General features: G+C 41.1%; 1 protein-coding gene across 9 annotated transcripts; it reads left to right on the forward strand.

Annotated features, from left to right (window-relative positions):
- Positions 1-395: 395 nt before the first annotated feature.
- Positions 396-27,361, forward strand: CLSPN (claspin). Of its 9 annotated transcripts, none has more exons than XR_014053318.1 (25): positions 396-1,099; positions 3,212-3,320; positions 3,855-4,303; positions 4,915-5,076; positions 6,315-6,392; positions 6,727-6,799; positions 7,427-7,535; positions 7,723-8,303; positions 12,753-12,944; positions 14,740-14,990; positions 15,919-16,097; positions 16,207-16,271; positions 16,989-17,188; positions 17,515-17,669; positions 18,468-18,694; positions 19,268-19,379; positions 20,346-20,421; positions 20,644-20,747; positions 22,879-23,047; positions 23,144-23,265; positions 23,512-23,639; positions 23,973-24,078; positions 25,160-25,242; positions 25,501-25,662; positions 25,993-27,361. XR_014053318.1 is itself a non-coding variant. In XM_081488904.1 (25 exons), exons 1-25 carry the CDS (start codon positions 926-928, stop codon positions 26,101-26,103), a joined length of 4,173 nt encoding a protein of 1,390 aa, XP_081345030.1. In that variant the 5' UTR covers positions 396-925; the 3' UTR covers positions 26,104-27,361. The 9 variants fall into 9 exon arrangements, 5 of the variants coding, with proteins under 5 accessions (XP_081345030.1, XP_081345029.1, XP_081345034.1 ...); XR_014053317.1 differs by having other exon boundaries at positions 396-520; XR_014053320.1 differs by having other exon boundaries at positions 396-440.
- The last annotated feature ends 397 nt before the right edge of the window (positions 27,362-27,758 follow it).

Raw genomic sequence — 27,758 nt, forward strand, 5'->3', positions numbered from 1 at the left:
AAATCGCCACCGACGACGACCTCAGGTGCCCAGGTATCTGCTTCCGGCTCACTTCCTGCCTGGAGGGCTCACTCCTCAAATTGCCCTTGATGGGAACTGTCGCGCTACGGAAAAGGTCAAAAGTCAAAGACCACCATTCGCACAGTATCATCTTGCAAGGCCAGAGGGTCTGGCCGCAAGGCAGGCAGGACACCTTCAGCCTCCCCCAGCCTGAGTTGACAAGAGGAGCCGCGACCCGCCAACCTCACCCAAATTATATTCAACGGGCTGGCCGAAGGCCTTCCGTGATTGGTAGGACAGCATGGGGGCGTGGTCTCACGTAGAAAGCCTCCTCCGGATTGGTGCAAATCATCGAGGGCGAGGCCTCCACTCCGACTGGGCGCGAAAGCTCGAACGCCGCTGCCTGGCTGGAGACGGCGGGAGCGGCTGCGTCCTGAAGGGTAAGGGAACTGGGGACCTGTTTCGTCTCGAGCAGCGCGCTGAGGAGGCCGGGGGCATGACGGGTGAAGTGGTTTCCGAGGTGAGTTCGTGCCCTTGCCTCCATCCGTAGCCGCGGGGGCCCGGCGCCGAGTGGCGGGGGGGAGCAGGGGTCGAGCCGGCCGAGCGGGTCGCGGAGGCGGGAGGACTACAGTTCCCGGCGCGCACCGCGGCGGCTCGGCTTCTCTACCCGCGCGGAGATCAATCCGCGGGCCCCGCGCGCTCGGGACACAGCGGTCCGCCCCGGCTCTGGTTCCCTCTCGCCTCAGTCCCTCGGCCAGGTTGTATCCGGTCTTCGCGTCGCGCTCAGCCGGCCGCCGGCTGCAGCTCAGCCTGCGCCGCCCGCCCCTTTGGCGCGTTTCCGGCGGCGAGGGCTCTTCCTCCAACAGCGCCCCCCAAAGAGGAAGGACCCAGCCGAACCGGACCGCTAGGGTGCTATGTGCTGTGGATGCTTAGTCGCTCCCTCATGTCCGACTCTGCGACCCCATGGACCGTAACCCGCCAGGCTGCTTTGTCGGGGCAGCATAAGGAAAGGGAAAGTGAAGTCGCTCAGTCGTGTCCGACTCTTAGCGACCCCATGGACTGTAGCCCACCAGACTCCTCCGTCCATGGGATTTTCCAGGCAAGATACTGGAGTGGGGTGCCATTTCCTTCTCCAGGAGATCTTCCCGACTCAGGGATTGAACCTGGGTCTCCTGCATTCCAGGCAGACGCTTTACTGTCTTAGCCACCAGGGAAGTCGGGGCAGCATAATTCTCTGTAAATAGACGGCGGGAGTCTTAGGGAGTTCCAAACTGGGTTTGGAAGAGGCCTCTGAAGTCATCGCCCTGGGTCCCGAGAAGGGAAGGTACCAGTCTCGTAAGCCTTCCGGGAGGTGACTGGCTGATGGTTCTCGGAAATGACATAGAAGCATCTTTCCAAATCTGTGTTCTTTTTTGGAGCTGCGGCTGAAGTGAGACAGTCTGGGGCAAAATTTAACGAGGCGCTAAAATACTCAATAATCAAGATAATTTTTTAAACTTTTTTTATTGAAGTATAGTTGAGTTACCATGTTGTGTTAATTACTACTGTACAGCAAAGTGACTCAGTTACACTTATATACACATTCTTTTTCATATCCTTTTCCACTGTGGTTTATCACAGGATATTAAAGAGTTCCTGTGCTATACAGTAGGACTTTGTTGTTCAAGATAATATTTTATGTAGTTTTTTTTTAATAAAAATTAATGCAAAAAAATTCCATAATTTGGTTTTGAACAAGATATCAAACTGAAATCAAGACACAATCCAACCCTGTATTTGCACTACTCTGCCTTACTCACCTCACTCTCGGCCTGGCCCAGGTTCCAAAAATACTTTACAAAAGCGGGCAGCTGATCTCATGGGCCATAATTTACCCATTGATTTTTTTCATTTTAATTTTGCACAAAAATCCTTTTGATTACTGTTTTGCGACCTCTTACCCTGTGTTCCTGGCCCTGATTATTGCTGGTTCTGCTCCAAATTGCCTAGAATAGAGTGATTAGGAGCATCACCTTGTAGTGAGCCATGTTGGTTACCTAAACTCAGTTTCCATATCCACAAGTAGTGTTACTCCTTTGGGTTGTTGGGAGAATCAACAGCATACATCATGATCCTCAATGATTCCTCTGTTTGTGTTATTTTTTGTTATTTTAATAATTGCACTAAACATTCAAATCAACTTAGTAGTTGTCTTAGAAACCGTTCGAGTGTGGTCTTGTGCCCCATTACATTGCAGATGTATTTTCCCCCTTATTAATAAGTTGATTCAGAATCCTGCGAACACCAAGGAAGTGGGGGAACTGGCATCTAGGGTTAGCTTGATCACTAACTAGTCAAGTCATCCAACTAACTCCCTTCTTAGATTTTTCACTTGTGACTTAAAAAATTGGAGGGGGGGAGTTTTGGGCTGAATTTCAGACATAAACAAACATAGAAAAGCTGTTATAATGAAACTATCACCTAACTTCTGCAGTTATCAAGTCATGCCAATCTTGTTTTATTTACACCCCCATGCACTTCCCCCCTTACTGGATTATTTGACTGCAAATTTCCACACATGCTTCATCCACAAATATGTCATTATACATCTCTAAAAGGTAAGTGCATTCCAGAAAAGATAACTATAATATTATTACCATACCTAAAAAATTTAGAATTATTGCTTGATATTAAATAATCAGAGTTCAGATTTCTTTGACTCTTACATATACTTTCAGTTTGTTTGAATTAGGGTTAAGACAAAGCCTGCATATTGCAGGTGTTGCTGTATCTCTGTATGTATGTGTAAATATCTTAACTCTCTTTATAAGTCCCCCTCCCTCTTTTTATTCTTGCAATTGATTGTTAAAGAAACGACATAGTTTGTCCTATAGAGCTTCCCATATCTGGATTGCCTCTGTGTGATGATATTTAACATGTCATTTGGATACGCTGAGAAATAGTTCACACAGAAAAACACAATAATGCTTGATTCTTATTTACCATAGCTCAAAATAAAGTGTTGCCTCTCTAATATCCTTCGAAGATGAACAATGAATTTTAGTTTGTTTTTTCTAGCCAGTAATTTTTAATGTCATCCTTTTGTTAAACCATTGTATTGTTTTTTTCCCCTTATTTCAGTCTGATGATCCCATGATGATTTGTGTATCTTTATGTACTTAGAATGTTCTGTCATTTGCTGGTTAATACAAAGTATATTCTCATTTTCTAGGTTCACCTAGATATCAATGATTCAAAACTCATTTCACAAGAGGAAATGGAGAGTCCTTCCGACAGTGGACAGGGCAGCTGTGAAACAATTGGGCCCTTGAGTGAACAAGGTTTGTAACAGTCAGAACTTCTATTCCTTTCATTTTTAGGAATAGAATGTGGGAGCGTGGGTTGTAAGTGGACTGGATTAATTAAATTATTCTCTTGATTTTAAAATTATTAATGCCTCACCTTGTTGTTTGTTCTGTTTATTATGAAAGCAAAATAATAGTGCATGTACTCTTTTGAAAATAACCACTTCTATTATATTATTGAATGTATAAAGTATCTAAAAGCTAGCACATTGCCTGGTTAAATGCATTCATTCTATAATAAAAGGATTTTTAACACCTGCCAGAAGGATCAGAACAGCTTTACACTTTGTAAATATGTATAATTATATTTCTCAGTAAGAGATATTTTTCCAGGGAAAATGTTTTTCAAAATGTGTTTTTAGATTTGCTTTGCTACAATTAGTTCTTAGTTACATAATTTTACAAGGTGATATATCACTTGGATAATTGGATATGTTTTTGAGGAGTGGTGGGACTAGGAGGAAGGCCAAATGACAGTAGACCTTTAAAAAAAAATTGTATTTTCTCCAGATTCAGATGAAGAGATATTTGTGAGCAGGAAATTGAAAAGCAGGAAGGTGCTACAAGAGAGTGATTCTGAAAGAGAAGACCCAAATGTGTCTCCAGAGGAAACTACCTATGCCGATGCCGAAGAGGAAGATAAAGAGAACCTGTATGCCGGAAAGAATGGAAAAGTCAGAAGGATTTATAAAACTCTGGTGGCCAGTGATGAAAGTGACATTGAGGAGTCTTTGTGTCAGGAGAATTCTGAAACCCAAGTGACACCTTGCTTAGAGCTGGGTCTCCCGTCTGAAAACTCTGTGGACTTTGCAGCTGACAGAAAGATTTCCAAAAAGCCCATTTGTGGTAAAGAAGGAATTGGAGGAAAAGCAAAAGTAAAATCAAAGCGAAGACTTGAGAAAGAAGAGCGAAAGATGGAAAAAATTAGGCAGCTGAAAAAGAAGGAAACAAAAAATAAGGTACATTTGAAAGAATAATTTGCTGTTTCCAAGGCAGATTAACGTTTTAGAAAAAAAGAGTTGCTTTTAGTTCTTGGAGGTTGTTTCTGCACTCAGAATATAGCTTTGAGTTGATTTTCTTAACAATGAGGTATGTAATTTCAAATCTGTTGTTTGTTGGTCTCATTCTCCATTTTGGATACAAGAGGACATTTCTAAATAAATAAGTTTCTGATTTTCTTTGTGAGCATGCAGAGTTACTCTTTGCTGTTTCTGATCTGATGAAAATTAGCTTCCGTAGGAGGAATTTTCATGCATCCATCAATCGGAAGTCTTGTTTGCTAACTAGAAGAACTGTCCTCAAATTTTATAAACTAGTTGCTTAATGAACTGTTAATTGACTTTTCAAAAACAAAGGTACTATTTATTAAGTTACTTTTGGACAAGTGCATCAGATCACAGCATGGATTTTAAAGGATGACAAAGGAACCAGTGATAACGTTCTAGGATGCCATATACTTCTCTGCTCATGAAGTGTGGACTTTTCTGTCCTGATGCAAATTGCTGTATGATGTAGTAAAATACTGGATTTAAAATGATTGCATCTTGTTTTTTCCTTATGTGTTATCCAGGAAGATGATGTGAAACAGCCATTTAATGACAGTGGCTGTCTACTTGTGGATAAAGACCTTTTTGAAACTGGGCTGGAGGAGGAAAATCACTCTCCATTAGAAGATGAAGAGTCGTTAGAATCAATAAGGGCGGCTGTGAAAAACAAAGTGAAAAAGCACAAGGCAAGTAAAAAATGATTGTAGTAAGAGCTAACCCGCTGCTTTGAACCTTTGCTTTGTGTGCTGATTTACTGATGGAACCTTAATTTTTTTTTTAACTGAAGAAAAACACATGTCAATTGATACAAATTTTTCAGCTGTTAACTTTGGAACCATGCAGTACAAGTGATAGACATGCTAACTTGTTTGCAAACTAGTGTTTTCATTGTCCTCATCAACTCAAAGCTATATTCTGAGTGCAGAAAAAACCTCCAAGAACTAAAAGCAACTCTTTTTTCCTAAAACGTTAACCTGCCTTGGAAACGGCAAATTCTTCTTTCAAATGTACCTCATTTTTTGTTTCCTTCCTTTTCAGCTGCCTAATTTTTCCCATCTTTCACTCGTCTTTCTCACGTTTTCGCTTTGATTTTACTTTTGCTTTTCCTCCAGTTCCTTATTTGTCACAGACTAGTATTTTCATTACTTTTTGAGGCAAAAAGTAAGGTAATTTTATTTATTTAGTTTGGCTGCGCTGGGTCTTCATTGCTGTGCGTGCGTTTTCTCTAATTGCGGTGACCGGGGGTTCCTCTAGTTGTGGTGCATGGGCTTCTCATTGTGGTGGCTTCTCTTGTTGCAGAGCACAGGCTCTAGGCCTGAGGGCTTGGTAGTTGCTGCTCGCGGGCTCTGGAGCACAGGCTCAATAGTTGTGGTGCAGGGGTTAGTTGCTCTGTGGCACCAGACCAGGGATCAAACCCATGTCTTCTGTGTTGACAGGTGGATTCTTAACCACCAGACCACCAGGGAAGTGTCCCATAAGATACTTTATGTTGTATAGGAAACAGGTGAAAAAGGGGAAGAGATGTAAATTTATAATTTAATGGCCTCTAGGAAATGAACCTATAGGGTTTCAGGAAGGCTATGAAAGAGAAGCATCAATCAAAGCATCCTTATCCTGAGTGTTTGGAAGCATAATTGTTCTTCCAAAGATGACCTTTTTAGCTCCCTGAGGGTCATTGTTCCTCCTTAGGGAAATTCAGAGGTGTAAGAAATGAGGGCCCAAACTCCATTGGAGACATCTAATTTATTTTCTAGGCATTATAGGATGTTGTGTGTCTAACATCTTGTGTTTAATAATTAGTGAGTTATTATTAATGTAGCATTATGTGATGTTGGAGTGCAAAAACAGTCTTTATATAAGCAACATCCTCTTGTGTTGGTTTAATTTTTGTCTCTATTAATCCATTTGCAACCTTCTCTTTTAGAAAAAGGAACTGTCTTTGGAGAGTGGGGTCTGTTCATTTGAAGAAGAAACTGAGTTGTCAAAAGGCACCACAAGAAAGGTGAGGGAGAGCCTGTATATTAAGAGTTGTCATGCTGAGCTCTTTTCCCAGGAGATTGTGGATTTCTCAGGAGTTTTATTGTGTCTGTTGTGTTTCCCTGATTCCCAGGATATTGCTTTGTACATAGTAAGGACACAGATATGAATTAGGTTGAATCAATTCTAAGAGACTTGCAAATAAATGAGCTCTTGAAGTTTATATTGTATTGAGTTTATTAGAGATGACTGTTTCTTCTCTTATCCTCTTTTCTTGGGGAGAGCAGACTCTTAAGCGATATCTATCTGTCTTTCTTGGTAAAAGCATTAATGTAGTCTCACTTTTTGTTTTCTTTAAGGAAAGAAAGGCAGCCAAGTTAAGTAAGGAAGCATTAAAAAAATTGCATAGTGAGACTCAGCGCCTTATTCGAGGTAAAGAAACCTATACGGTAAACATTGAAGTTTAGAATTGATCTTGATGAATGGCCTTGGTTCTAAAGCCTCTGGAACATTAATAAAACTAAGAAAATTTCCAGAACTAGTGGTGGTAAGAAGAGAGTTTTTCATTTTTAAAATTTATTTAAAACCTTTTAAAAATGTTTTGGCCACACAGCATGTGGGGTTTTAGTTCCTCAACCAGGAATCTGACCCGAGCCCCCTGCCTTAGCAGTGTAGGGTTTTAACCACTGGACCTCCAGGAAAGTCCCAGGAGGGAGTTTTTTAAAGGGTTGTCTATGGTCTGGCTGCATCAGGATCCCTTTCACAAACCAAATTTATAAATTCTTAGGCCCCACAGAAATTCTGACTCAGTAGACTTGAAATGGGGTTCAAGAATTTGTATTTTTAAAAAACTTCTTGGATCAGTTGATTTCACAGCTAATTTTAAAAGCCACTGGTCTTCACAGATTTCTTGTGTACTTAGATCCTGTTTTATGTTAAAGGCAGGATTGTTTTCTATTTCTGGTGATGGCTTTGGTTGTATTGTTTAATTAACTGAATGTAAAACAACATTTCAGACTATATAGTATGTGCATGTGCTTGTTCTGTTCCGTTTTATAGAGTCTGCACTAAATCTTCCATATCACATGCCTGAGAATAAAACTGTTCATGAGTTCTTCAAACGTAAACCCCGGCCCACTTGCCAGGGAAACGCCATGGTGCTCCTGAAGTAAGAACCTTCTTTCCTTGTGATTATAATTTTCATAAACATTCAGTTGTGAGGCAATCACCTGGTGTAAAGAGTTCAGATTCCTCACTCCCATAAAGCTGATCTAACCAATTCATTATGTGCAAAGGGTTGGGAATGTTTCTCATTTAGGAGCATGTTCAACTCCAGCTTGTTTTCTCTTCTCTAGGTCCACTAAGTATCAGGCAAGTCATCACAAAGAAACCGTAGACCCTGAGGATACAGCTGAGCTGAATGGTGACTGCCACAGCAGAGACTCTGAGCAGACAGCAGGTGCAGGGTATGAAATGGAAATTAATGCGCTCCCTGCAGTTTCAAAGGAACCCCAGATCACTACTGAATCCGATGAGCCTTGCAGTAAAGATTTGACAGGAAGTGGAGAGCTAGAAATTCCCGAGAGACAGGAGCAAAGTGATGCTAGACCTTCACCTGGGGACGTCTTGGTCGCAGAGGAAGACTGCAGCGTCCTGGGGAACAAGGACAGTGAAGAGCATCAGACTGAAGGGTTTGTGGCACCTGAACCTCAGGCCCTGGAGGAAGAAAAAGGCCCGAGAAAAGCGGAAGCAGCAGACGAGAAGGCGGAAGAGCCCAGCCCGCGAGGTGAACCAACAGCAGCGGTGCCACCTGAAAAAGCGAGGAGGTTCACAGTGGATAGACTTAAGCAACTGGGAGTCGATGTTTTCGGTAAACCTCGGCTGGGTGCTGACAGAGATTCCTTTGTGATACTTGAAGAACCTGAAACCAACAGAGGTAACTCTTTGAACTGTGGGGAGCTTCTCTAGAATGGTTTGTTCTGGCAGCTTCTATTATTTGCCACTGTGGAGGACAGGGAACACAGGAGAGACAACGAACCACACGTGGTCTTAATACTGACGTACCGGGTATGGATAGAAATCATTTAGATACATTCGGCAAGGTATCAGAACATTCTGAACCGCGTTTAAAAGGGAAACCTGTTGATAGTTAATGTACAAAGGAGGGTACATTGCTGTTGTTTTGTGGTATGACATTGATAAAAGCATTATTCAATTCAGTTTTCACAGTTAGAAACATCAGCAAATTGCCTGCAAAACTGAATTTTTCTTTCTTTCTTTTTCACTCATTCAACAAATATTAAACTACCCACTTCATGCAAGATGCTGTAAGGCATACTTGAGAAATCTGACACTTATCCTACACTTAAGCTGCTTAGACTCTAGCAGGGGAGATAAAAAGTAGGCAAATAGCAGTAATACAGGAAAGTGGCATCTTCTATCAGGAACATGTGTCACTGATAATTGGAAAAAATTAACATGGGAGAAAAGGCAGCATATTCTTTGCTTAAAGAAATATTTAGAATAAAGCATGGGAGTTCAGAGAAGGGGATGTTTCTTGCAATAGGTGGTTAAAGGAAGGCTTGAAGAATAATCAGATGTAATTACTTGTTCACTCTCTTCCCCTTTATACTTCAGTGAAGATCTTCTGGCTTGTTCCTCCTCTATCCCCTGTGCTTCCATAGTTGATGACACATTAGACAGCTGTGTTTACTGAATGAATTAAGGAGTGAATGAATGATTCTTCAAGAGAGAGCCCAAGGGAGTTTCCTGGAGGCCCAGTGGTTAAGACTCCACACTTCTACCTTAGGGGGCACGGGTTCTATTCCTAGTCAGGGAACTAAAATCCCGCATGCTGTGTGGTGCGACCAAAAATAAAAAAAAGAGAACTCAGGTATTCCCCACTTTGGGTAGATTTCCTGATTTGTAGGTAAAATTGGGTTTCCCTCCTCTACTTCAAGGCAGCGTCATATGATAATTAAGAGCTTAGGCTTGGTACCAAGATCAGAATTTGAATCTGAACGACATCAACTCACTGTTTAAACTTGAGTATGCAACTTGACCTCTCCAAGGCAACTTTAAAAAAAAAAAATGAAATAACACTTCTGGTTCACACTGCAGCACTATAGTGAAGATATGCTAATAATGCATACAAATGGAAAGCATAAAGAAACACTCAAATGGTAGCTGTTCTTTTTATTATTAGTGAAATTATTTACATCGAAATGCTGCTTCATTAAATAGCATATGGTTGGCAGATGCTAGGTCAGCCACAGTATCAGTTAAGTCATTGTTGATTGAGTGGGTGGACTTTGTGGAAGTGGAGAGGACATTCTTGGGAGGGACAGAAAGAGCTCTGTGTGGTACATATTGGGAGGACGTGTAAGTCAGTTTGACCAGAGCAGGTGGTGGGGTGGAAGAGCTTTGTAACAGAGCTAGCAAAGCTCCATTAGCAAAGAAGCGTGGGAATAAGCTGGTGCCCAGAACAGGGAGAGAAAGTTTTGTTGTGTGGGACTAGAAGTTACCTAAATAGTCTCAGACTAATAGGTGAGGAAGAAACTTTTTGAGTACTTATACTAGACACTATGAAATTTTGTTATATGGGAATAGAAGTTTTCTTTATCATCTCAGACTGAGAAACAGGAAAGGGAGGAAACCTCCTTTTTGCATACCTACTGTATTAGATACTGATTGATTTTTTTTTTTTTAGTAGTTATCTTTGTTAATTCTCATAACCCCAAGTATTATTTTGCAAATGAAGAAAATGAGGTTTTGAGAGGTTGGATGATTTTTCCAACATTGCACTTGGCTTATACAGGGAGCTAGCACAATGCCTGGCTCATAATAGGCACTCATATTTAACTCAGGATATGTTTTCCTTCAGAACTAATATTTGACATGAATGTCGGGTTTCCAGATCACTCTGTTTCATAATATGTATGAAGTTAGGGTCAGCATTCATTCATTTATGCAATAAACTTACTTAGCATGGTGTTGCTTGCTGTATGTACCAGTAAGATGTAGTCCTTGCTCTCAAGGAATTTAAAATCTAGTAGGAGTCACAGGCAGGAAAATTGGATATTAAGTGCTGTGCATACTTTGAGCTTAGAGAAAGAGTTCCTCACATGGAGTCAGGGAAGCTTCTAGAAGGAGATGATACCTGAGCTGAGTCCTGAAGGCTGAGTAGGAGGTACAAGGCAGAGAGGTGAGGGAGGGCTTTCTTGGTGAAGGGGACAGGCCTGCAAAAGACGCAGAGACAAGAGAAAGCAGAGGATGCTCTGGTTAGCTGAAGTGAAGATTGCAAGGTGGTTGGTGACCAGAGGCCAGAGGATGCAGGGCTTTTAGGTGAAGACATGAGCTGGAGTGAAGATGTTTCACTTAAATAGGAGATGAAAGCTGAGGCAAGACTGAAGGAGGGAGAGGAGCTTGAACGGGGGTTCTGTGATGAGGAGGGTGGCGATTGAGTTGTGTAGTAAAGGACAAGGGAAGTGGGTGCTCCATTGGGTTGGGGGATGAAGAGTTTTGAGGGGTGTGGCTTTCTCCAGAAGAATGAAAGCTACTTCTGCCTCACTCTTATTTTAGGTCCTGAGTAATCTTTCTCCCCTTCCATTTCTTTTATTCTCTTGGCACCAATGATGACCTTCGTGCTTCTGTTCCCTTTCCACTGCCACTGCCTGTTGTTTCCAACTTACTGCACTAATAAGAAATGGGATGCAGACTTATAGCTTCTCTCCCTACTCTTTGGTTTGCAGTGTAAACATGCCATCCTTTGGAGCTGGATTTTTGCAACTAATAAATAATGTTGTTGTTGTTTAGTCACTAAGTCGTGACTGACTTTTTGTGACCCCATGGACTGTAGCCCACCAGGCTCCTCTGTCCATGGGATTTCCCAGGCAAGAGTCCTGGAGTGTGTTGCCATTTCATTTATCCGGGGGATCTTCCTGACCCAGGGATTGAACCCACTTCTCCTGTATCTCCTCCATTACAGGTGGATTCTTCACCACTGCACCACTTGGGAAGCCCAATAAATAATGTCAGGGACTCATTGAAAAAGGTTTCTTGCCAGTGCTTCTCTTTTTCTACTGAGACCCTTTAGGAAGGGAAAAACCACGTCTGGATGCTAACCACAAAACTACCGAAGTGTGAGTTGAGTGCATTTTAGAAAAAGAACCAAACTTGGAGTATCCTGGACATATTATCATGGGAGAGAAAGCACAGCATATGAGAATAGCCAGCATCCCCGAACCCAAGGAAACTGTTCTTCTTTTCTTTTCTTTTCTCTTTATAACTGTCATCTCTCTTATAATAGATTCCATTATGGTATGATTGGCTTGTTATACAATGAGTAGGGGATGGTACCAGGTGACAGCTGGCTGAGGGGAAAAAGGAAAGAGAGTTCTGAGCAAGAACGATGGGGAGGAAGGGAAAGGCCATATTGCCGTTAGACCACTGCACTCATACTACCTGTGTGTGTTCCCATTTGTATATAAGTTGGTGTGCGGTGAAAGTCACTCAGTCATGTCTGACTCTTTACAACCACATAGACTGTAGCCTGCCAGTCTCCTCTGTCCATGGAATTCTCCAGGCAAGAATATTGGAGTGGGTAGCCATTCCCTTCTCCAGGGGATCTTCCCAACCCAGGAATCGAACCCAGGGCTCCCACACTGCAGTTGGATTCTTTACCATCTGAGCCACCATGGAAGCCCAGGGACCACCTCTCAATGGGATTTCCTTTGTCATTGTACTGATCATATCCGTGTAAAAGTTTCATGAAGAAACTTCCAGCCCTGCCGCCAAGTTACATCACTAATTGCATTGATTATTATTTTCCTTTCTTTTTGGCCACACTACATGGCTTTGGGATCTTAGTCCCCCCTCCCGGGGTTGAACCTGGGTCCTCAGCAATGAAAGCTCAGAGTCTTAACCACTGGATTACCAGGGGAATTTCCTCTTTTTACATTTTTTAAATAGACCTTGCTTGTATTTAGAGAGATTGCTAATAAACAGATGTTCAAAATACGGAATATTTTAAGAGCAGACTGAAACCTATGACAAATTAAACTCTTGCATAATTAAGGAGTATGGTATTTTTCTACCAGCTTAATGCTTTTTTTAAAAAGAATTGCACATATCTAGAAACTTCAGTTGTAAATTTCTACCCTAAAATGAGTTTTAAAGTATGTTGAGGAAAAACTGTTGCAGTAGTCCATCAGTTTGGGTTAAGTTATTTGAATTGGACACAGGCGTTGGTAGCAAAGGAGTTTTTGGTGTCTCTCTGTGTGTACTTTTTTTTTTCTTACAAGTCTGTTGAACTTAAGAAAACAGCTTGTACTTCATAACTGGAATCTAAAAGGCAAACTGACATACTGGTTGGTGCTTGGTTTAGAACTGGAAGCCCTGAAGCAGCGTTTCTGGAAGCATGCTAATCCAGCAGCCAAACCCAGGGCTGGTCAGAAGGTAAATGTGAACATCATAGTGAAAGATGTGGGCACTGACGGGAAGGAAGAGCTCAAGGCAGACGTGGTACCCGTGACTTTGGCAGCTGAGAAGCTGGATGGAGCAAGCCACACAAAACCAGGTATTTGAGTTCATGGAGTTTTTTTATTTGCATATTTTTACTGGCCCTGAGTGGGGTGGGGTACCTGACTCTTGTACTCTGGCTGATCTTTATGGCTGCTGAAGATGCTATAGTGGGAAGTTACAGAATCTTTTTCCTTGGAGACCCTGGAGATTGGATATGGCCTAGTTGTATGGGGTGGGTAAGATGACTTTATTTCTTAAAATAGTTTTTGTTTTATTGTTTAAAAAAAATACCCATTGTAGAAAATAAATGGAATAAACAACAAATTTCTGTAGTAAACAAAATTTCTGGAATAAACAAAAAGATTTTTCTGTCAGAGACATCTTCCATAACCATGTTGTATGTCCCTTTAAACTTTTTGCATGCATGTACATGTCTGTTTGAAAAACAAAATAATAATGCAGTCATACATCATGCATTCTGCTTTGTAATCTGTATTAGGGACAGGTCTATTGTTTCCACTCCTACTTGGAAAATATGAGCAATTTATCACATAGAAAAAAATTAAACACTTAGGAAAAAGTATAAAATGAAAAATTAGAGAGGAGACATATGTACACTTATGGCTGATTCATGTTGATGTTTGACAGAAAACAACAAAATTCTGTAAAGCAATTATCCTTCAATTAAAAGATAAATTAAAAAAAAAAATTTGTCTTCCCAGAGGCAGCTTAACAATTTCTTGTGTGTCCTAGGAAAATTTCATATGCATATACTATTGTGTGAGTGTGTGCGAGAGACACTGAATACTTCCTCTCTGCCACACACTGCTCTAGGTGCTTCACAGTAAATAATACTAGGGTCCTTATTTTATATGTGAGGAAACTGATACACAAAGCATTTAAACAACTTGCTCAAATTTATATAACTAGTAAGTAAGAGAACTAATAGCCTAATCCAGACCATCTAATTCAAGAGTTCAGATATACATATTGCTTTTGAGGTTTTTTTTTTTTAACAACACATGATATTCCATTGTACAGGTATAACATGATTTGTTTAAATGATACTTCTGTTAAGGGACATCATGTTTGTTTCAGTTTTGGTATTTCACACAATATTGCATCCTAGTATCATATGTATGTTAGTAAATCTTGATGCAAAATTCCTTACAGTGGAATCAGTGAGTCCTAGTCACGTTGTCCTTACAGTGGAATCAGTGAGTCCTAGTCACGCTGTCCTTACAGTGGAATCAGTGAGTCCTAGTCACGCTGTCCATCAAAATAAGTTGTACCAGTTTTCACTCTGAATCACAGTGTGTAAGAATTCCTGTTTCTTCCTGTTAATAATGGATATTATCAAACCTTCAGATGTTTGCCAAATATATAAAAAAGGTATCGTTATTTTGATTTGTATTGCTAGTAAGAAGTGAGGTTAAGCATTATTTTTTAACACCAGTTCATATCTTTTGCTCATTTTTACTCTTGAGTTGTTTCTCTTTTTCTTCAGTGCGGGTACATTTATCAATATTTTCCTTCATGGCTTCTGAACCAGAGATTTTTGAAGGTCCACTTGCGCCCGTTCCTTTTTTTTTTTTTTTGCTTTTTTAAATAATAATTTTATAATCTCTGTAATATCCCAGGGTATAAAACATAATTATGAGAGTTATCTCCTACACTCAATTCCTAATAGTCCCCATTTGTTAAGATAACAAAAGCCTAAAATACGAAGGTCTCTGATTTTCCTTTTGTGGTGTGCCTAGAACACTTCTGGAGTTGCCTAAAATGGATACTTGTGTTGTTGTGTGTAGTCAGTCATTGCATCTAAAGCATCTCTTCATATTTTTGTTCAGGGGAAAAGCTTCAGGTGCTGAAAGCTAAACTTCAAGAAGCAATGAAACTCCGAAGGTTGGAGGAGCGTCAAAAACGCCAAGCATTACTCAAGTTAGATAATGAGGATGGATTTGAGGAGGAAGAGGAGGAGGAGGAAGAAATGACAGATGAGTCTGAGGAAGATGGAGAAGATGGAGAAGAGGAAGGAGAGGAAGTCTTAGAGGAAGGAGAGGAGAAAGAAGAGGAAGAGGAGGAAGAAGGCAATGAGGAGGTTGCTGGCAATTATGTGGTTTTGTTACTAGGTCACGATGAATAAGGGAAAGAGAAAATCAGATCTGAGTAAGAGGAGGATGAGCATGTTCAACTGTAGAAGAGATTTCAGGGTCAGAGATGAAGGTAGCTTCTGTGTCCTAAATCTTAGTGCATTCAATTCTTTCAGCCCCGTGGAACACCTGCAGTTCACAGTCATGCCCTGACTTCTACCTGTTGGTTTACATATTGTACTATAATGCTGATATTGAAATGGCTTGCTATTAAAGACTTTTATCTTTGTTGTTCATTTAGATTTCTCTATTTAGAAAAAAAAAGCACTTTTAACCTTGGCTAGGTTGAGGTCTGGAATAAATTCTCAGGCCAAGACCTTCCCAAGTTAATTGTTGAAGAAGGTATTTGTAGATGGGCCTCTTGCCCTTGTTCTAAGGTATTGTTTTCCGCCTAGAGAAGACAGGTGCTGATAGGATTTTTGGTATTAAGAAAAAGAAAAGTGTCCTTGTTTGAACAGTGGAGTCATTTGAAACAGCTGGTTAATGTTTAGCCCTGGGTAAAGGAAGAGGAAAGCCATGGCTGAACTGAGCAGGATGTCACAGTCTGTGGTTGGAGGCCAGGAGTTGTGCTGCGATCTCAGGCTGATCATGCAATCTCTCATTGACTCAGTTAAATGATAATCCAGTTCATTCAGAATCTTGTAGCAGTTTTAAAAGGGTAAAAGGTAAAGTAACAAAGTATAAAAGAGCTCTAGAAGTGTCTACAACTAATAAATTGTGTTAATGATAATGGTTGGACTGAGCTTCCTTCAGGTTTACCTTTTCAGATTTAAGATGTGACTTGTAACTAAGCAGCCATATTTCAGGCTAATGTATGTTTGCTTTTAAAATTTTTGACTTGTACTATTTTGTTTTTGGGTGGCGTGATTGGTAAAGACTGCAGAATTCCTTCTCGGTGGTGAAGAAATAGAAACCAAAGATGAGAAAGAGACAGATAAAGAAAACAATGATGATGGCAGTGGTGAAACTGGCAAGTCAGTTGGCCTCTCTGTCCCCAAGCCTCTCTCATCTGATTCTACCTTCCTTCTATTCAAGGACAGCTCTTCCAAGATGGGGTAAGTAATTCTCTCTAAGGAAAGATAAGATTCCCTGGTAAATACCAGGGAATTTTCCCCTCTTGGAAGAAGTAGAAACAGATATTCAATTTACCTACTTATTTTGTAGTTACTCTCCTAGTGAAGAAAAATCAGAAATAGATGAAAACTCAGGCAAAAGACCTAGCAAATTAGGTAAGTAGTGACTCTTATGTAGAACTTGAAAGTTGATTTTTCTCTGATCCTCCAGCTTTAACATTTAAGGACTACAATTCCATAAGGTTCCATTTTTCTGAACCTTAGTGAACTTTTCCCAGTCTTACCTGTGACAGGGATAGGAATTTATGAACTATAATGTTTTTCTTGGGAATTCCCTTGTGGTCCAGTGGTTAGGACTCCATGCTTTCACTGTTGAGGGCCCAAGTTCAATTCCTGGTCGGGGAACTAAGATCTCACAAGTTGCATGGTGCAGCCAATAAACAAACAAAAAATCCCAAATATTTTTCTTGGTCCAGTTTTTGAAATCTTACATGCAGTTTCTTTACAGTTGACCCTGAGCATTTAATAGGTTGTTAGTGAATATGTGTTGATTGAGTGAAACGTGAAACGTTTCTATCATGTAGATCAAAGGAAGGTGTATAAGTGATCAGTTAATAGAAAGGGTAATCATAGGCATTAGGGAAGGTGAGAGAAAGACAGGAACTTTGAGATGTCACTTAGCTCAGAGTGATAAACGCTGATTGTATGATGCTATCTTAGTACCATAATTGACCTTTAATGTAATGTTTTGAAACATGTAACTTGAGAGGTTTACCAGTGGATCTTACCTGACAGTTTCATTCTCAACTCTTTTTCCTAAACAAATCTGACTTATTTCTGGGAATCATGCACTTAAAAGTTGTCTTTCTTTAGATGAGGATGATTCATGCTCATTACTGACAAAGGAGAGCAGCCACAATAGCAGCTTTGAGCTGATAGGCTCCACACTTCCATCCTATCAGCCTTGTAACAGACAAACAGGCCGTGGGACCAGTCTTTTCCCTACAGCAGGAGGATTCAGATCTCCTTCCCCAGGGCTATTTCGAGCCAGTTTGGTCAGTTCAGCCTCTAAGGTGAGATGGTAATGGTTTTCTAATCTCCTCCCCCTTTTGCTTCCCACATTGCTAAATAAAGTGTGTCCATGCCAAAAACTCCCACCACATTATGTATGTTCAGTTTAAAAAATCCACCCCCTTTGTGTATTAAAAACAAGCTTCATCCAGGGTTCTTTCTTGAGGATGTTTTTTTTTTATGCTTCCCTTGGCTATGCATTGTCCTCCCCAACTGCAATTGCCTGAGAATAGATTAAATTTTACAAATAGCAGCTTCTGTTGTTGTCATGACAGTGAATGACATTTGCAAAATGTTTTGTTTTTGTTTGGTTTTATTTTGGTGCCAGAGTTCAGGAAAGCTGTCTGAGCCTTCACTTCCCATAGAGGATTCCCAAGATCTGTATAACGCCTCCCCAGAACCTAAGACACTTTTCCTGGGAGCAGGAGACTTCCAGTTCTGCTTAGAAGATGACACGCAGAGCCAACTGTTGGATGCAGATGGGTAGGTAGTTTTCTGTTTCTGTGGGTGGGATGGTGCTGGGTGCTGCTTAATTTTGTTTAAAAATAAAGCGAGCTTCTGTCACTCCATCTGTGCTTTCTCTTCTGAGAAAGAGAGGTGTGCAGACCATTAGTATTATATTATTCTACAAGTTCGAACAAAGTCTATCTAGAAAATAAAAATTAAATAGCCTTGCTAGCATTCTGATCCTTTAATTTATACCTTATTAGACCTGCTTAACTCTTATAAGGTCATCAAATTTCCCTGTATCCCTATCCCTGGGGGCTCAAATGGTAAAGAATCTGCTTGCAATGCGGAAGACCTGGGTTTGATCCCTGGGTCGGGAAAATCCCCTGGAGAAGGAAATGGCAACCCGCTCCAATATTCTTGCCTGGAGAATTCCATGGACAGAGGACTCTGGTGGGCCCCAGTCCGTGGCATCGCAGAGAGTCGGACACGACTGAGTGACTAACACTTTCACTTTCATCCCACTATAAGGATTTTTGGGTGGCATTGAGAATTGACACCTCTGTGGCACATTACAAGGCCATAACACCAGGCCCTACTCTAGCACCATTTGAAGCCCCAAACTATCCTTTACCCTTGGTCTTTTGAATAGCCTTTATTCTTTCATAAACATCCCCCTCCCTCTTAAGGTTATCACAGGCTAAAGTCTGACACTCTTGTCTTCTGGTTCAGAATTCAGCTTCTAACTTTGCTATTGGAAATGAGTTCAGGCTTTTCCCCCACTACTTTTTTTTTTTCCTCGAGCATTTCTTACACTCTTCATTGGGCTTGTAGGTTCTTAAATGTTAGAAACCACAGGAATCAGTACCAAGATTTGAAGCCTCGGTTGCCATTGGCCAGTATGGATGAGAATGCTATGGATGCCAACATGGATGAACTGTTGGATTTGTGTACCGGAAAGTTTGCATCTCAGGCTGAAAAGCCTCTGCCTGGGAAGAGTGACAAGAAAGAGAACATGGAGGAACTTCTGGATCTTTGTTCAGGAAAATTTACTTCTCAGGGTAATTATCCAACAGAGCAGCGAGGCTCACCCGGCCAAATATCTTAAGTCAGTGTCCGTGTGAAGAAGTCCTTTAGTCTCAAGTGAAAAGTTCGCAGAAAACAGCCATGGTGAATTCTTGAGCCCAGGTTGAATGCACTGCTTAGCTCCTGACATTTAGATCTCTTACTTTTTTAGCATGGTGAAGTATCACCTTAAGACTGCTTTAACTTTGGCCATATGACTTGTCATTTATGGCTAGAATATGTGCAAAGCTTAGAACAGTGTCTGCTGCATAGTAAATTTCATATAAATGCTAAGTTATTGCTTCCACCTGCGCACCCCTTTCTCCTCACACCCCTGCTAGAATGTAAGCTCTTTGGGAGCTGGGATCTTTGTTTTATTCACTGCTGTCTCCCTGGTGCCTGGCACATAGTAAGCACTAAATAAGGATTTGTTGAATGAATGGATGGTGAGCTCTTTTTGGCAAGCTTACCTTAGAACTGTGTTGAGCTGGCATGTCTTCAGATGGCTAGGGAAAGAGGATAAAGCTGTCAGTTCTTGGTGACAAACCTTTTTCTTTGTTGTGATGTAGATGTCTCTACTCTGGGTCCATCAGAGTTAAATAAGCAGGAGAAGGAGAGTAGCCTGGGTGACCCAATGGAAGAAGCACTCGCTCTTTGCTCAGGCTCTTTCCCAACAGACCGGTGAGTCTCAGTGATCTGAGGGAATTTGGCAAGTTCCGTCTTCTGATAAAGTACAGGGGTAGCTTCTCTGGGCTTGGCAATAAATGGTCATCTTAGGGGCTTTATATCCTGTCTGAGAGTCTTGCAGTGGGTGTGAGCCTCATATTTGCATAGTGAAGAAATTATTCATTATAATGCTTTCATTTAGTTGATAGGGAACAGGGTAAAAAAGGCAAGAAAAAGCACATGGAAGTTCTCAACATCACCAATAATTAAGGAAATACAAATCAAAACCCCAGTTTTTAAATATTTCCTCACTCCCAGCCCTTATTCCACTTTTGGGTATATACACAAAAGAACCGAGAACACAGTTTCTTAGTAGATATTTGTACACCTATGTTCATAGCAGCATTATTCATAATAGTCAAAAGGTGGAAGGATCCCAAGTGGACGCATACGTAGAGGAATATTATTCAGCCTTTTAAAGGGAAGGAGATTCTGATCCATGCTAAGACATGGGTGAACTGTGAGGAGATCATGCTAAGTGAAATGAGCCATTTACAAATATGCAAACACTGTATGATTCCATTTATATGAGGTACTTTGTGTTGTCAGATTCATAGAGACAGGAAGTAGGAAGGTGGTTGCCAGGGGCTGTGGGGCGGTAAGAATGGGGAGTTGGTATTGAAAGGGTATAGAGTTTTAGTTTTTTAAGATGAAAAGCGTTCTAGTGCTTGGGTGGATAACACTGTGAATGTACTTAACACTAATGAAGTGTACACTTAAAATGGTTAAGATAGTAAACTTCATGTTGTATGTATTTTATCACATTAAAAAAAAAAATTTGTTTTGAAAGGCAGGATATCTTATTTCCTGTTTCTTGAAGAGATTGTTGGGGCTGTAAGATATTTTCAGTCCCTAAGTTGGCTGACTGCTTATAGTTGGCTTTCAACAACTTGTTTATGGATTTGTTGATTTGCATCTTAGGGAAGAAGAAGGTGAAGAGGAGGAATTTGGAGACTTTAAACTTGTCCCAAATGATAATGAGTTTGATAGTGATGAGGTGAGTTTGAAGGGAACAAAGTAATCATAACTGAATTCCATGTATAGCTGCTGGGGATTTTTGTTTGTTTTGTAGTTTGAATTCTTGAGAAGTCTGTTTGGCATGTTATCAGAAGGAATTTCCTAGAATGAAATATTTGGGCAGAAGTTTGTGAATCCTGTCTTAGCTGAAGACACATTTTATTCTGTGTGACTTTGCTTGTGATACTATATGATTTTGCAGGATGAACACAGTGACTCTGACAAGGAGGACCTGACACTGGAAGACCGTGAGGATGATGATGAGGAAGGTCTCCTGCAGCAATCGGAGAAGTTGAAAAGGCAAATGTAGGTGTTACATCCCTTCCTTCCACTGCAAGAAAGTTCTCCTGACGGTTGAGCTATAGCTTGCCATCACCATTTTACCTACATTTACTGGTTCTATTTTTGCTTTTTGTGGTTAACACAGATTGACTAACATCCATTTACATGATATCTTTTGAGTATTCAAAGATAGTCACATCCTCTTCAGGTGATCTCTGTACTAAACATCCCTAGTTCCTCAGCTCTTTCTCACCTGACGTTGCTTCTAGACTCTTCACATATGTGGATTCTCTCTTTATCTTCAGGTGTGGTCTGCCCTGTGCGGTGGTGTGACCACATCCCTTGCTCTGGTTCCTACTACTTGTAAAATAACCAATGAGCAGAAGAACTGAGTCACTGGAAAGCCTGAGGATCTGGTAGATGATTAAAATTCCACGTGTCTTTTTTCCTTTGAATTACCATCATTCCAGGTCTTCCTCATCCTAGTTTCAGGCAAATGACCCCCCTTTAATTTTTTAAATATTTTGTTGTTTTGATTATGAAAGTAAGCCATTTATTTTAGAATATTTAAAAGAATACAGAAAGATATCTATATAAGTCATCCATGTCCACCATTCAGAATATTTGTGAAAGTGGTGGTAGTGGTTATTATTGCCTTTGTTAGGCATATATTTTCATATGGTTGAGATCTGTAAAGTTTTTTTATATATACAGTTTTGCATCTTGCTTTTTTCCCCACTTACTGTATCTAAATATTTTTCCATGATATTGAAAATTGTATAAAAACCATTTAATAGGTATCTCACATCTTATTGTATGTGGATGACTTTTAGATTTCAAATATAGGACATCATATCGATCTTTATTAGATTTATTTTGTTGTGTTTAGCCCATCATTCCATTCTTTTGAGATCAGTGTTGGATTCTAATTTGTCACCTGTCAAATTAACCATCTCATACAGCTTTGGGTCATCTATAGATTTTTTTTCTAAAGCAGTGGTTCTTAAACTTTATTTAACTATAGAGTCCTTTGTTCAAATGAAGTCTTATAAAGAATGGCAGCCAAAAGTTGAGCTGCTCAAAGAGGGTTAGTTGGGAAGATTGAGAAGCTTGTTGGCTCTTGGCCCCTGAAGGAATTCCTCAGGAACCCTAGGATTTAGAGGAACTCAGCTTTAAAATAATAAAGCAGGTGTTTGATAAAAATCACCTTTCAGAAAGCCATCAAGCTTCTGCCATTCTCAACCACAGATAACAGCAATTTGAACTCAGATAGACAGCAGATTTGTTTTCAGTATGACCTAAAGTCAGAAAAACTAACTTGTGGTGGTTTTGATTACCACTAACTGAGCCTGAATATTCACTGGAAGGACTGATGCTAAAGCTGAAGCTCCGATACTTTGGCCACCTAATGTGAGCAGCTGACTCATTGGAAAAGACCCTGATGCTGGAAAAGATTGAAGGCAAGAAGAGGAGGGGGTGACAGAGGATGAGATGGTTGGATGGCATCACTGACTCAATGGACATGAGTCTGAGCAATCCCCTGGAGACAGTAAAGAACAGGGAAGCCTGACGCAGTGCACTCCATGGGATCGCAAAGAGTTGGACACAACTGAGTGACTAAACAGCAACAAATGAGCCTCAGCCATACCTGTAACTTGTGGGTCAAGATTTGGCAGGCTGTAGGAAGACCCCAGTCTATTACCTTTTCATAGCATACTATCTCTAGTCTATCTCCTGAAGCTGGTAAGCTTAAATACAAAGCAAAATAGTATGAACCTTCTGACAGGTATGTGTCAAATATATAGAGGAGATTGAGAGTTCTGGCTTTAGAGTCACCAGCCTAGGTTGAATCCAGACTCTGGTGCCTCCCAGCTGTGTGGCCGTCAGTAAGTTGTTTACCCTCTGAGTATCAGTTCCTTCAACTGTAAATCAAAGGGAACAATAATAATACCCCTTCCTGAGATAATGCAATAATGCCCCAAAGTGCAGTTACTGGCACAAAGTATATATTAAATAACAGGCTTTTGAGTATTATAAAAATGTATGATAATTATTAATTTATGCTTGTTATTAGAGATGGCTGTTTGTTCTGCTTTCCTCATTACTGTGTGTGTAGTCATTGTTGTATTTACCAATTTGCAATATTGTTTTCCAGAAGATTGAAGAAATATCTGGAGGACGAGGCAGAGGTGTCAGGGAGTGATGTGGGAAGTGAAGATGAGTATGATGGGGAAGAGCTTGATGAATATGAAGAGGATGTAATTGATGAAGTACTTCCTTCTGATGAGGAGCTGCAGAATCAAGTCAAGAAAATACACATGTCAGTATCCCAGCAAGCCCTTCTGAGCAATGGGGTGCATCTTAAGGCAGGCCCAGCCAGAGTGGTCCTGGTTTTGAACACCGTATTTCTCCTGTCGTAGGAAAACAATGTTAGATGATGATAAGCGCCAGCTACGTTTGTACCAAGAAAGGTACCTTGCTGATGGGGACCTGCACAGCGATGGTCCTGGACGAACGAGGAAGTTCCGATGGAAAAACATAGGTATCTTGATCATTGCCTTTAGAAGCAAATGGTACAAGGTCCATGTTTGTCCAGTTTAAGCCGGCAAGAGGAGTTGAAAAATATAGCAGACAGTTGTGTAGGACCTGGCCTTAATCTTTATTTTCCATTAGTGGATGGGAAAAGCTTGTGTCAGTATATTGTAAATGAACAGGGTTCACTAGTGTCTTGTCAAGACACCCTCTCTTGGGATTGCAGAATGCTAATAGCCTTAACTCTTTGCTTTAGATGATGCTTCCCAGATGGACTTGTTCCACAGAGACTCTGATGATGATCAGATTGAAGAACAGCTTGACGAGACGGAAGCCAGATGGAGAAAGGAGCGAATTGAACGAGAGCAGTGGCTTCGAGACCATGTAGGAAGCCTGCAAGAGTTTCGCCTATTCCAACCCTAGTTATGAGGGTCATCTCGATCACCCAGCTTGTCATGATAGTTGTCAAAACCTTGGGCAGTGTATTGCTGTCCCTTTTAATCCTTGAATTTTCTTTTGTGCTTTGAAAAGGTTACCACTGGCAGTTCTATTCATGTTTTTGTCCAAAATCCTTTTTTTTTTGTCTGAAGCAACAGAGGGTAGCAAAAAGGAAAAGAAATGCTATCCCAAGTACTCCAGCTTCCAGGCTATGCTAATTCTTTGGGTCTTTGGGGGAACCATGGGCTTCTGTTAATGCTGTCTGATTTTTATTTTCAGGCACAGCAGGGGAAAATTGCAGCTGAAGATGAAGAAGAGATTGGGGAAGACAGTCAGTTTATGATGCTGGCCAAGAAGGTTACAGCCAAAGTTCTGCAGAAGAGTGGTGAGCTCTTAGTCCTTCACAGGGGCTGTGCCCCTGGATTGTTGGTGCTGGAGCCTTGGAGGTGACTCCAGCCTTCAGAGGCTGTTGCAGCTTAGTCATGGACCTGTGTCTAATATTATCTTAAAGGGGCCCCTCGGATGGGGAGGGACAATATTCTTTTTTTTTTTCGTATAATAAAGTTTTATTAAAGTATAAAACAGATAGAGAAAGCTTCTGACAGAGACATCAGAACGGGGCAGAAAGAGTGCCCTCCCTGCTAGTCTTTAGCTGGATGTTATATAGCTACCAGCAGGCTGCTAATTAGAGAAAGAAAGAAAGAAAAAGAAAGTTTAGTTGCTCAGTCATGTCGGACTCTTTGCGAGCCCATGGACTAGAGCCTACCAGGCTCCTCTGTCCATGGGATTTTCCAGGCAAGAGTACTGGAGTGGGTTGCCATTTCCTTCTCCAGAGACAATATTCTTTCAATTTAATTCTATTGGACAGTAGATATTGTAGTGGAGAGTGTACATAGCTGGTTTTGCTTTATGTACTAAGGCAGCTCGTGCATGTGTGTGTGCTAAGTTGCTTCATTCGTGTCTAGCTCTTTGCAACCCCATGGACTGTAGCCCACCAGGCTCCTCTGTCCGTGGGATTCTCCAGGCAAGAATACTGGAGTGGGTTCCCATGCCCTCCTCCAGAGGATCTTCCCAGCGCAGGGATCAAACCCGCATCTCTTACATCTCCTGCATTGGCAGGCGGGTTCTTTACCACTAGCGCCACCTGGGAAGCCCTGTAAGGTAGCTCAGAGGAGTGAATTCTGGCTTCTTTGTTTAGTCGCCCAGGATTATATACCTAAGTGTTAGAGCTGGAATTTGTCTTACCACTGTTGTTTTTTCTTATTATTACTGTTAATTAGACAATAAGTTTAGCTGAATTGTCTGTCTTAACCACTTACTATACTTTCAAATCATGATTATAAAATAATCAGAGTTCCTGTGGCCTCAGTTTATTAGTTTAGTTAAGGGCCTGTTAGTTTGTTTAGATTTAAAAGTAATTCTACCCAGTTTTGCCCAGAGCAAGCCTCTCTGTCTTTTCTTTTCAGCCAGTCACACTGTGGTTATTCAAGAGTCAAAGTCTTTATTCAGAAATCCTTTTGAAGCCATCAAAGCAGGAAGTGACAGCCAGGTTGGTTGGGGACCTTGTTTGCCTGAAGTCATGATTTGCAGTGTTACAAAGGCCTCAGTCAGGTTAAGGGAATGATCTGTCATTAGGGGAGGGAGGTGGCTGCGGGAAATGGAAGTAGGTGTCAAAGGAGCCTGCTATTTCTTTCTATTTGAGCAGGGTGGGAATGTGTCCCTTCCATACCTGGCAGGTGCAGGGAGGAGCTGGCTTCTCCTTTCTTGGCACTTGAAACTTGATACCAGATGACTTTTCTTCCCTCAGCTGAAGACAGGCTCACTGCTCAACCAGCCCAAAGCTGTGCTTCAGAAACTGGCTGCCCTCTCTGACCTCAACCCCAGTGCTCCCCGAAATTCAAGAAACTTTGTCTTCCATACACTTTCTCCTGTCAAGGCTGAGGCAGCAAAGGAATCATCTAAGCCTCGGGTAGGGAATTTGAGAACTGATTTGGTGACTTTCCAAAGCAGAGTGAATGAATGAGTGCATTGAATTGAATTGAAAATATATATGTATTTCTGGCTTAAAGATTGATGCCGTAGTGTTAATCTTGCATTCCCAATAAGGTACAAGGGGATTGCTACCCCTAGTAAGTATAATCAGCTGTGAGACTTGCTTGGAGATTTTCAATTTCTTTTTTTCCTAATTTTCCATGATTTAACTGTAAGCTGCTTAAGAGCTAATTGAAGCTAAGTATGAGTGAACCACAGATTGTACAAAGGTCTTGAGTTGATTCTTGTCTCTTTCTCTGCTCTGTAGGTACGGAGAAGGGGTCTGTCTTTAATGACATCCGCTTCACCTAAGCGCCTCAAAACAGATGATAGTACTTCAGAATCGAAGCAAAGCATCTTCCGTTACTTGGAAAGCTAACAATACGAGGGTGCCAGCACCTCTGTTGGGACTCTGTTGAGAAATATCTGGCACTGAAAGCTGGAATTGATGCTTATGTGGATGATCCCCACTTCCTTCACAATGTGCATTAAGATTGAGGACAGAGATTCCAGTTCTTTCCACCGTGTGGCTCTGGACATCTCTTTCCTAGTATTACTTCCTGGGTTGGCCACTAACAACAGCAACTTATGGGATACCTGGGTGTCCTCCATTAAATATTTGACATTTTACCCTAGCAACTTCCTGGATTTATTCCTTTTGGTGAAAAGGGTAGCTGGAGGAAGAAAAAGTGTGACAGGACAGAAAATTACAGAAAGCAGTCAATGTTGAAACTGAGATGATACCGTCACACCCCTGCGATGTTCAGGATGGTGACCAGGACTCAGTGAAAGAGAGACTTCTTAGAGGACCTAAGAATCAACAGATGGGCTATTTTATAAGTCATGCTCCTTCCATTTTCCTTTCTGGCTCTTCCCAAGGCAGTGTCAAATTTCCAGTTAACCTTTGCTTCCTTTATAATAAGGACTCAAACTGGTACCCAAGTCAGAAAGAACAAATTTTCTGGAGTATGAGGCTGAAGATAGAAGGTTACACCCAGTGGCCATCCACATTAGATATTCTGTGGAGTAGAGACCTCTCTTCTAGGACCTAAATTTTCGATTTGAAACACTGTTGCTCAAGGACTTTCCTTCTCATTCTGACTGAAGAATTATATATAATCATTATTTATTGCATTCAACTGGGTTGAGTACGTTGCCCTGACCAGTCAGAGGACAATTTAATAACTTCATTACTTATTTTGAGAGAAGACCATCATGGAGTTTCATCAAAATGTTATTAAGAGGATTGCCACCAATCCGTTTTCTCTGAACCACCATGAGGCTCTCAGAATTTTAAACAGGTATTTTTCCCCCTTCGGAACCAAATGTCACTGCTTCCTTGGAAAAACGTCCCATGTAAACACTGGTTTCACTGTCATGAGCTAGACTTGGGAAACTGGGTAAGCTGTGCCAGTTTTTTTTTTTTTAAACTGGCAGTTGAGGAATACCAATTTAACTGATGGAATTAGGATATAGGTTTTCTGCAGTTGTTTCTAATATACAAGATGCTGACATTGATGGAATTTGCATTTGTATATTTGTAATCTTGTAACGGAGAAAATGTATATAAAGATGTTTTAATATGTATGTGGTTTTTCAATAAATCCTAGTGCCTTGAAGGCACGATTTGGTGTCCAGACTAACTGCTCATTCTTAGGTCAGAACCTGTCTAATGTTGAGCATTTTGTTTTTAGGGTATCTCTCTCCCAGGGAAGGCCTCTCTGGGCCTGCTGTGAGAGACTACTGCTGTTGTCCCCTCAATGTCTTCTCAACTCCGGTGAATTGATCACATCAACTTACCAAGTGGTCTGGGTGTGCAGGGAAGAGAGTTTACATATATATTACAGCCCTTTGAGTGACAGCTGTAGGTCTAAGGTGATCATCATTGCCTCTCCCTTTGAGTGCTCTAAACAGTGCCCAAGGCTTGGCAGCCCTTGCTGGGCAACACAGAACTAGGGGCAAAGGCTGGATATTTCTCCCCTCTTCCTTTCCCATATCCTTTTTTGAGGGGGAGAGATGGAGAAGAGGATTTTG

The sequence above is a fragment of the Giraffa tippelskirchi genome, chromosome 5 (genome assembly GCF_054371585.1).
Source record: "Giraffa tippelskirchi isolate mGirTip1 chromosome 5, T2T-mGirTip1v1.2.pri, whole genome shotgun sequence".
Taxonomy (NCBI): domain Eukaryota; kingdom Metazoa; phylum Chordata; class Mammalia; order Artiodactyla; family Giraffidae; genus Giraffa; species Giraffa tippelskirchi.